The sequence below is a fragment of the Octodon degus genome, unplaced genomic scaffold (genome assembly GCF_000260255.1).
Source record: "Octodon degus isolate 3935 unplaced genomic scaffold, OctDeg1.0 scaffold00001, whole genome shotgun sequence".
Lineage (NCBI taxonomy): Eukaryota > Metazoa > Chordata > Mammalia > Rodentia > Octodontidae > Octodon > Octodon degus.
In genome coordinates this window covers 11,411,502-11,422,358 of record NW_004524577.1, presented here as the reverse complement: position 1 = coordinate 11,422,358, position 10,857 = coordinate 11,411,502, and the positions used below count along the sequence as shown (strand labels likewise).

The 10,857-nt window shown below is 42.9% G+C and overlaps 1 protein-coding gene across 9 annotated transcripts in view; it reads left to right on the top strand.

Moving 5' to 3' along the window:
- Positions 1–10,857, top strand: part of Dst (dystonin) — a 482,621-nt gene that overhangs the window by 407,525 nt on the left and 64,239 nt on the right. For all 9 annotated transcript variants that reach the window (XM_004623003.3, XM_023701151.1, XM_023700937.1 and 6 more), the window contains 3 exons: positions 328–534; positions 10,140–10,259; positions 10,475–10,582. In XM_004623003.3, coding sequence (XP_004623060.1) covers positions 328–534; positions 10,140–10,259; positions 10,475–10,582 — 435 coding nt within the window. The remainder of the gene's footprint in view (positions 1–327; positions 535–10,139; positions 10,260–10,474; positions 10,583–10,857) is intronic.

The window sequence follows — 10,857 nt, the reverse complement described above, 5'->3', positions numbered from 1 at the left end:
TTCCTCTTCCTCCCCTCCTCCCCTCTTCTCTTCTTGTTGTTACCTGATTACAGAGAGGCTTCCAGAAGACAAAGAAAAATACATGATAACCTACTTGGTTCTGCTTTCCAGATTTTAGATATTTATGTTAAATTTCAGAGCTAAAATCTTGCCACATAGATGAATGAATTGTAGAAGCTTTCCCATCTTGAAAAATAACTTTAAATAACAAAAGTCTATTTAACTCAGCTGAAGCTGTAGGGACCAAAGCCTGGCCTTCCCGGCCGGCACAGGACTGTAGCCTCGAGAACAGCTAAGTCACTGTGACCCATGCATTGGTGGTTTCAGGAGCTAAACAAGGAAGTTAAGAACAACAAAGCTTTACTGGATTCCCTTAATGAAGTAAGCAGCGCTTTGCTGGAATTGGTACCGTGGAGGGCGAGAGAGGGCCTGGGGAAGATGGTGGCAGAGGACAACGAGCGCTACCAGGCCGTGAGCAGCACCGTCACCCAGAAGGTGGAGGAGATCGATGCCGCCATTCTGCGGTCCCAGCAGGTAGAGATAAGCGGGTTGTTCTCTACGCAATAAATTTTCTCCAGCTGTTCCTGGAGCCTTTACCTGAACAAAGGGGTCTGTTAACAGTGTTTCCATTCATTTGTTGTACTTCAGAAATGAAAGGGTGGATTTGAGTAGAATTTGACTAGTTACATCTGAGCCTAGACCAAGTTTAATCTGTACATTGTTAACTGCCGCCTGCGGCGCTGTTCCCAGGCTTCGCCTTGCAAGTTGGCTGCTGCGAAGGCTGCGAAGGCTGGCCCTGCTTTCCTTACGCAGTGCTTCTGTCTGCGTATATGCTTGTAAGCCGCGGATGACCCTGGATCTGTTGTTAAATATTTTGACTTAGTATGTAAGTCACTATTCATTACATGCAGATCTTAAAAAGAGAAAGTATTCTTTTTAAAAGCAAATTGTTCTGTTGGAGATGTGAAGTTTTATCCAAAGAAGACTGAAAGGGAAGCTATTACGGTTTCTGACCTGCCTGTGGCTCCAGAGCTCAGTGACGCCTGGCGCTCAGCCGCAGCCCCCGAGGGCCGTGTGGGCAGTGAGGGAAGGGGTCCTGGGGGCAAATTCCTGATTAACTTTTAGTGGAAGTCTGTGTGACTCTTCATGGTAAGTCACCAGGCTGTGATTCAGACGTTGGGGGTGGAGGTGAGAAGGTCTAGCAGGGTACTTTAGAGGGTGTGTGACTAAGCGTTTACTAAAGCAAGCCAAAAACAAGCAACAAACGAGACCGACTATGTGCAAGCCTCCCCAGTGGATGTTCTGCTGCTGCCGTAACGGTGTGATGTGTGTGGCTCTGAAGCGAGACGCTCTGCTCTGCGCCCTAACACCGTGCTCCGGAATCCCAGAGCTGATGGAAAGCAGCAATAGCAGAGCCCTGCCTAAGAAATGTTTGCGAGGGAGGGCACTCATGCCTGAGGAATGTGTTTGCCTGGCCATTTTTAAAGTTTGGAGGAATGTGTATGCCTCAGTATTATAGTAGAATAAATGTGTTCATTTGTGAAGTTTTTGGACTGTTTAAAAGCACTGAATTATTATTATTTTTTAATGTATTTAGGAGAGGGTCTACAGGAACTCACTACATAGACTGGACTTGTAGTGATTGGACTTGTAGTGTTTCTCCCGTTTTCAGCCTCCCAAGTGCTGGGATTATAGGCAAGTGCCATCACGCCCAGTCTCAGTGGCTGTCTCAGTGCGCCCCGGGGGAGGGACCGGCCCGGCATGCGGGGAATCGAACCCTGGCCCCTGTGCTCTGCCTAAGCAGGCGCTGTAGTGCGCTGAGCTGTCTGGCCAGCCCCAAAGCACTGAATTTTTTTCACTGAAATTTATTTGAACATTTCAGAGTTGGCATTTACTACTGCTCTAAATAGTAAAACAAATATTCTGTATTCTTGGGAATAAAATTTTCCTGAGAATTTGATTACGTTAGCTCAGTGAAGTGAGACAGGCCTAAGGGTAGTGTCTCAGCTTGAATTAGTATTGATGAGTGTACTTGCTATCTGCCAAGGTCATTAACCGTGGCAGAGCGTTGTTCAAGGTTTTGCAGATGTTTTCCAGAATTAAAACAAAAAGTTAAACAGGTCAGTGTAAGTCTTGTGGAACCTTAAATATAAGCCAGTCTCCAGCTTACGACAGAATTCCTTTCCAGGAGAACGTTCATAAGTTAAATTCATTCAGATCCAGCAAAGTGAGTCTTACACAGTGCAGTTGTGAAATTCACAAATCCAGTGTTTTTAAGTTGGGGAATTACTGTCTGTCCTTTAGGAAATTTGTGTGTGTGTGGGGTGTGTGTGTGTGTGTGTGTGTGTGTGTGTGTGTGTGTGTTACTGATGAAATCATTCCTTATAGAAAATACTGAGGATTTTCCTAAAGAATATAGAAAACTGCACCAAAAATGTATAAACCTTTTGGGCTGTAATCAGTGATGACAAACCTGTGGCCCGCATGCAGGAAGGAGCTGTTTGTTATCATTGAAAGCTCTGAAAGGTTTGCCATCACTGCCTTGTTTCCTTCTAGCTGTCCTTAAGAGAGAGGGAGGGAGGGAGGGAGAGAGAGGAGGAGGCAGGGAGGGAGAGACAGACAGACAGACAGACAGACAAGACAGGTAGGCAGAGAGATAGAGGCAAAAACAGAGACAAAGACTCGACCGCTAGGTCACAGAGCTAGTACGCATGCCAGTGCTGTCTTCCGGTTGTGCATGAGGGATGTATACCTGCGTTTGTCGGGAGTGCCTGTGAGACGGCAGTCTGAACCCCTCCAGTAGGGCTGAAGGGACACTCGCGTGTTTAGAGCACGGGAACACCTGTGGTGCGCCATGCCTCATGTGACGCGGCGCCTTGCCTGTGCTCCTGCAGCTAGGAGGCAGCAGGGCCACAACTAGAATTTAATCTAGCTCTCATCTACCTCGCTGTGGTGTTTCTTTATAATTAACATAGAAAGGAAAAATCCTGAGGAGTGACATACCTTTTCTGAATTTCTTCAGTCAAATGAAGAACGTGCCTTTATGGAGGCCAGATGAAAGTCCGTAATAAAAGTATCTGAAACTTTCAAGACTATGGAACATGAGAATACAGAATGAAAAGAATCGCGAGACATTGTTCTGTTAGATTCAAGAACAGTGTAGGCACTTGACTTTCTGATTTAGCAGAGGTTTAGTTTTGCACTTAAGAAAGTTAAATTCACTCGTAAGAAATAAGCTTCACAGCTCATGATTTTCATGCTTGTAAGGGAGCTAACGTCACTGTGTAAGCTTGCACAAAGCAGAAGCTGCTCAGCTCTCAGAATTCAGACCAGATTATGGAATGATATTAAAGTGTTTATTTTCAAAATATAGAGGTAGTAATGGAAAAAGCAGCTTTAGACGAGTGTAATCACAAACTTTGCTCCCAGTTTGCATCTCTTCTCCTTATGAAGTGTGGGCATAGCTGAGCTAATTCAGTTTCTTCTTAGACACACCTCTAGTCTTGCCTAGTTTTCTTTATTCACAGTGGCTCCTCCTGGGCCCCCACCCTCAGCAGATTAATGATGACATGAGGTTGTGTGCTTTGAGCATTAATTGGCTATTTAGAAATGTATATAAATTTAATATTATGTCCCTGAAAAACATAGCAGAATTAAACTAGATTTTACATGATTAAATGCTCTACTTTTCAAACAAACATCTCCGAAGATATTTCATATTTTGTCTTGGGTTAAGGTTGTTTATTGTAGCTTACCTCCTTTAATCATGTTACAACTTTTTGGAGTTCATAAAGTACACTATTGTAAACAATTAAGTGGCTGTCACAGAGTGGATTGACCTGCAAATATCAGTCTGGATGGGGCTGGTGTGATATGATAGCTCAGCAGACTAAAGCACCTGCTTAGGCAAGCGCAAGGGCCCAAGGTCGATCCTCGGTATGGCACCACATACTGCCCCAGTCCTGCCCCCATGGCGGGCTGAGCCAGCTACTGGGTCTAAGCGTGGTGGCGCATGCCTATGATCCCAGTGCTGGCGAGGCCGAAGGCAGGATAACCACCACAATCTGAGCTATGTAGTGAGACCCTGCAACAACCAAATACATTAAAAAAAAAATCAGTGTAGACGATGCCAGAAAGCAACCCACAGGAAAAAGGAGATAGAAGTTTAAAATTTAGAGGGAGAAAGCAAGCACGCATACTTCCGATTTACATGTACTCTCTTTTAAGTTCTGATTCAGTATGTTAGATTTGTGTGTTGGTCTTACATCTCACATAACAGTCTGGAAAAGACATGCCGTTGAATTTTGACTCGGGAAAGACTTTATGTAAATTTAAGCAGTGTTTGTAATGGTTGGGAAAACCATTGAACAGCCTCAATTATGAGCAAGTATTGGACTTGCATGTGCTCAGCATTACTAGTCAGTAAATTCCCTCAGTCTGATTCTATGGATTTCCAGACAATGGTATATGAGGAAGATACCCTGTTTAAAATAGATGGACCGGGCGAGGGAGATGGCGCAGTAGAATAAGCACTTTCCTGGCAAGCGCAAGGACCTGAGTTCAATCCCCAGTTCCGCCAAATTAAATAAGTAAATAAATAAATAAAATAGATGGACCCATTCCTTATTTTGAGCACAGAATCTGGGGAAACCAAGACAGCTTAGGATATGGGGCCACTGAGCTAGACGGCCTCCCGCTTACCACCCATGCCATTAGCTGAGTAATAAATGTTTTTGCATTGAGCAGTATATCTTTGTTGCTTTCTTTTTCTAGTTGCAGATTTAACCGAAGGAGCCCTGTAGAAACAGGTAACGGTGTTCTTACTTAAGAGATTCCTAGTCCTTGCTCTTACAAAATGTCCAGCCACCAGCAGGTGCTCAGCTACTGTTTCTCAGTTGACTTGAGAATTCTTGGGGCTCCAGCAGCTTCCATTTCGTGCTTACCTAAGTGGGTTCCATAGTATAACCTGCACAGGAAAGCCCAGAGCTGGTGTTTCGGGTGGGATGAACAAACAGATCACTGGGTCATCAGGAATCAGCCTTAGAGAAAAGTATTGCCTGTTTCTTTTAAAGACCCTGAAGAAAACATCCCTGTGGAAATGGGGTTTGTTACTGTTGAGCTGCTCCAGGTGTTAATAGGGCCCATGTTATGAAAAATGAGTCACAGAGTGGAAAGAAATGCTGATGAACAGAAAATGATGAGATTCCCAGCCCAGGAAGGGAATAAAGAGTCGGTCCTTGAGTGAAGGTCTGCTGATCACCCTTGTCTTAAAAAATATGTTTCTGGACAAGTACAGTTTGTCAGAGGTTAGAGAAATACTACATTATGGCAAAACCTAGTACTTACTGATGGTTGTGAAACTTGAGCTATTTTGGGTGAAATCACACTAATAATTCAGATTCCTGGCACTCAAGGCGTCCCAAGCATGGGGAGCAAGGGTGCAGCCCCTGTGGCTAGACCCCGAGTGGCACGACCTGCCTGCTGATGGGCAGAACAGTCAGCTCTGCTCTGCCTCAGTTTCCTGGCCGCCACTGGAATTAAGGGTGATTCCAACATTATGTATTTGTTGTCTCAATTAAGGGACAGACTGAAAGTGTTCAGTAGAGTGGTGGTCTGGTCTTGTTCGATTATTTTTCAGGAATATTTAGAGATAGCCTCTTAGAGAGGCTTCTATTAACTTTTACAAAATGTGTGAAATGCCAGATCAGGTGCAGTAGCTGTTACAATGGCTCAGGACTGTGACTCTAGTCATGCTGCCTGTTGAAAGAGTCCTCAGAGTAGAGTTATAGGTGCCAGGGCCACTGACGGTGTAGCTGAAGTCAGTTTTTCCTGCTGACTTCCAGAGTCGTTAACATTTGGTCTAGTAGTTATCTGCACGTTGCTCACGTGTAGGCACAAGCTGGTTTTATAGCCCATTAGTAATATGCGTGTTAGCCCAGGATTTGAATGAGTCACAGCCTTATGGCTGTTCTCCTGATTGTATAACAATAAATATTTGCTAATTTATCTTTATAATTTCTCAGAAGGCTGAAAAATTTTGGCTTGAAGTCTTATTTTCTGTTAGCAGAGCAAATATTTGATTTGACTAAAGAACAGTGCTTGCGCTTCAGCTTTCCTTTCGGTGGCCTCGCTGGTCTTGTCATACTGCTTTTCCTTGGGTATTCTCTTTGTTTGTCTGTAATGGGGGAGAGACATCATCATGTTAGACTGCCGTGAACACTTGCAAGCCCAGGCTTCTTTATCAGGATTCTCATACATAGGTCGTGTTTTTAGCAGTTGAAGTACAAGCAAAAGAAGGGTGATGAGTCTCTTCATTTTTCCCAAGAGCAGTGGAACGAATAATTCATGACTATTAAATTTTATTTAGATATCTTTTAGCATTTATGCTTAGGTAGAAAAACTTAGACTGTTTTCAGCAGTCTTAGACTCTTGTAGGTAAGTCATGTAGAGTCTGCCCACAACTATTACACATGCCTTACACACCCGTAGTCCACACTAGCCAGACTTTCCCTTCTTCGTGGTGCCTCTGTCTCTATGTGAGACTGCTAAATTAGTCTGCAAAATGTTTTTCTTTTGTTTGCTTATTGATCAATAATTACTGAGTAGTTCCATTTGAAATGTAGTAATACCATAACAATTACTGAAACATTAAGATAGTGCTTTTCAGAAAGCTTTTTGTTTTCTTTTAATTAAAGCCTACCTAGGGGCCGGGGAGATGGCTCAGTGGAATAAGCACTTCCCTGGCAAGCGCAAGGGCCTGATTTCAATCCCTGGTTGCGCCAAAAATAAAAAATAAAAAAAAAAAGAGATACACACACAAAAAAATACAGCCTACCTGGACTCTTAACAAACATTAAAAAATAAATTATACCCCCATCAATGAGCATACTGCAAAGCCCTGCTTGCAGGTGTACGAATGAGTACCTCCTAGGGCAATTTAAGAGAAAAATGTGAGTAGGAACTTGCTGGTCAGGGGTGACCCACAAAGCTGCTTTTCTCTTTCTTTTTTAATGTTTGGTACAGGGTCTCACTATGCAGCTTGGACTTGTAGTAATCCTCCTGTTTTCAGCCTCCGTACTGCTGAGGTTGCAGACATGTGCCCCTATGCCCAGTCTTGGTGGCTGGCTCAGCATGCCCTGGGGGTGGGGCTATGTGGGGAGTAGGGTGGGATCGAACCCTGGTCCCTGCACTTGCCTAAGCCAGCACTTAGTTCACTGAGCTATCTTGATGGCCCTAAAATGAACTCGTTTTAAGATTACTGAGGTTTGGGCTGGTGAGATGGCTCAGTGGTCTAAGGCACCTACTTAGAACAAGCTTAGCTAAAGCACAGGGACCATGGTTCAATCCCCCAGCCCCACATGCCAGTCAGCCCCGCCCTCTGGTGGGCTGAGCTGGCCACACACACACACACACACACACACACAAATAAAGTTTAAAAAAAAAAAAAGATTACTGAGGTTCACTAACGCTTGTAAGAAATAACAGAGATTCCATCATGCTCATCTTGCCCACCGGTAACATTTTGCAGAATTACATTGCAGTCTCACAAGCAGGATGCTGACAGTGATGCGATCAGGATACAGAACACTTTCGTCACACGGAGCCCTGTGCTGCCTGCTGTAGCTGCACCAGGCCTTCCCACCTCCATGCCTGCTGAGCTCCTGGCAACCTCCAGCCCATTCTCCATTTCTATAATATCATCATTTCAAGAGTGTTGAATTGTTGAGTACTTTCTGAGCCACAGCCACTACTTCATCTCCTTCTGAGACTCAAAATGAATATTTGGCCTTAACATACTTCCACGGGTGCCCAAGGCTCCATTAACTGGCTTCTTCGTTTTGTCTTCTGCTATTCGGTTTGAGTGATTTCTGCTGATCTCTCCTGTGTCCCTTACATTGATTTTTGTTTCAGTTCTGAAATTTCCATTAGGGATTTATCAGTAGCTGAGACTTCTGATTTTTCATTTGTTTCAACTGTGAATGTTCAGAAATGCTCATTGAAGCATAAATTTCATCATGGCTGCCTTAAAATCTTTGGCAGATAATTCTGTAAGCATCTGTTTGATGAATTTCTTGACGTCAGTTTGAGGTCTTCCTGTTTGCTCTAAGATGTTGGGAGTCTTGGGTGTTAACAGTTCCATGGAAACTGCCTCATCTGGATTCCACCCTGGTGGAAGAAGCTGCTCTCTCTTGGCACAGAGAGAAGTCCCACTTCATCACCCAGCCTTGCAGCTCTTCAGGGGTGATGACTGTGATTGCTGCTGAGCCAGCTGCTCATGTGAGCTCCACCAACACCACAGCCACAGAGAGAGAGGCCACAGAGGTGAGAGACTCAGCAGTGGTACAAGTCCTTACTCCACAAAGGCTTCCTTTGACATCGCTTCGAAGAGAAAGGAATAGCTCATTACTGGTTGGTTGGGGTGGAGGTCCAGGCTGTACTCATGGTCTCTAGAACCAAGGATATTGGCTTTGTTGTAATCCTGTGAAGAAGTTCTGGCTCCCACTATTGTCTTAGTGTCGCCTTACAAGGATGTTGGGACCTCATTATGGCCTCACAAAGATGCATGTTGAGGCCCCTCCTTGTCATGAGTGTGAGTAGGCTCACAGGTTTTTGCTGTGGTGCTGGTTGGGTAGAGTGGCTGTTACCCCTTTGCCAGAAAGGCCAGGGTTGTCCGGGGCTTTGTGTTGTGTCTGCTGATGATGAGTGGGTCACCACTTCCCCAGTATTCAGTCCTGATTAGGTGAAATACAAAGAAATCCAGAGAACTCAACAGTGTACCCAGTTCCTCGAGGTGCAAGGGCCACTGACCACCTGACTTGTGTCTCCACTTTGCCAAATCTTCTTGTATGTTTTGTATATAATGCTGAGTTTTTAGGTGTAGTTATTAGAGGAACTGAAAAAAGTTTATCTATTCCATCTTCCCAGGAGGCTATAAAATAGAGTTCTGTAGAGCTTTTAAAGGTTGACGTTACTTCCTGGTTTCTTATCTCTCTCCCTGTCTTCCCTCACCTAGTTAATCCCTCCACCCTTACTTGAGATTTCCATCTTTTCTTAGAAAATTAGAAGTACTAGACTTGCATACTTGCAGTGTGCACCCATTAATTCCTCTATTGTAGTTACCGTTTGTCATCAGTACTTGTCACTTGCGTGCTGCATTCTTCAGTGATAGCTGCTTGGCCCAGAAAGGCATTGTTGTTTGTCGGATACAAGGCGTTGAAAATGTTGAAAGTAATTGAAATCCTCTTGGACTTGGTAGTCACTCTTAGCAAGCTACACTAAAACAAATTAGAGATACCAAAGGGTTCATCTAGAAGCACAGTCTATAGGCCTGTTTATATCATAGTTAAAAAATACAGAGAGCTTAATGAAAATACCCAGGTAAGCTAGATTGCAGTGGAGCTTTTTAAAAATCACATGTAAAAGTATTATGTGGGAAGTGTTCATAGTAAACTAAGAAGCAAGATCTTTGTAAGTTTCTCCTGACTTTAGGAAGAAAATTTACTGACATAGTAGCAATATTAACTTCCAATTTTAATTTTTTATGCATTTCTTGGGTCTTGTGAATTTTTTCTATGTCCGTGAATTCCTAGTGGGATCAAGAAAATAAAATCCCTTAAAGATTTTTAAGAATAATGCTTTTGAAAGTGTTTTCTGCTGTTACTGAGATGTTTAAAGAGAATCCATGAGTCATGTATCTACGCATGCATATATATATACACATAATGTAATAGTATATTAGTACATTTCATTCTTTTGTCTTGTGATCAGGTGCTGTGGTAGTGGAACACAACCTGTACGTCATGAGTTGCGGTGCTAGGCGGGACAGATGGTTAAAGATAGTAGCTAACTGTATTTTATAGCTTTACATTAGGCTTACATTCTTAAGGAGCAAATCAATACAGAAGGCAGTGGGGCCATCCAACGTAAAATAATTACTACAGTCTTACTGGATTCACTGAGTTTTAAGAGCTTGTATTTAATTGCTGTGTGGAAGTCCTCCTTGTGAATTATTGCAGGATACCGTGAAGCGATAAGCTCAGTTTCCATTTGGAGAATGAGAAGGTTTTAAAACACAGATAGGTATTTTTCTGGCACCAGTTACAGGAACTTGCTGACTTAATTATTTATCTTTTGTTTAGTTTGACCAAGCTGCTGATGCTGAGTTATCTTGGATTACTGAAACAGAGAAAAAATTGATGGCTCTGGGTGACATCAGGCTTGAGCAAGACCAGACCTCTGCTCAGCTGCAGGTTCAAAAGGTGAAGAAACACATTTCCAGTTGCCATCGAAATTATTTGCTGCTGTGCTCCAAGTTTAGAAAATAAGCTGGCATGATTTACTTGTTAAGAACCCTCTGGTATTTTTAACTACTTTGCCTAATTGTTTTTCTTGTAGTCATGCGTTTTTTTTTTTTTTTTTTCCTTTTTCTTTTCTTTTTTTTTTTTTTTTTTTTACTCTTTACTGGGGAAATCAGACGTTCACCATGGAGATTTTGAGGCACAAGGATATTATTGATGAACTTGTTAAATCTGGAGATAAAATCATGGCCACATGCAGTGAAGAGGAAAAGCAATCAATGAAGGTATAATCTTGACTGTGTTACTGGTCATGAGACTCTTAAGTAAACAGCATGTGTTGAGCTTTCGGTCTTAGAAAAGCACTTTGTCTTTATCCATAGCGGCAGTTTAAGCAGCAAAATCATTAGTTTTAAGTAAGACACTTTTACAAGCTTACAAAATAACAGTGAAAGGACTATTCCTTCAGGGAATCATCATGAGGCCCTCTTTTTAAAAGCAGAAAAGCTGTTAAAGTTTGAGTCCCTGGTTAACTGCTACACATTAAACATTCACTTAGTAT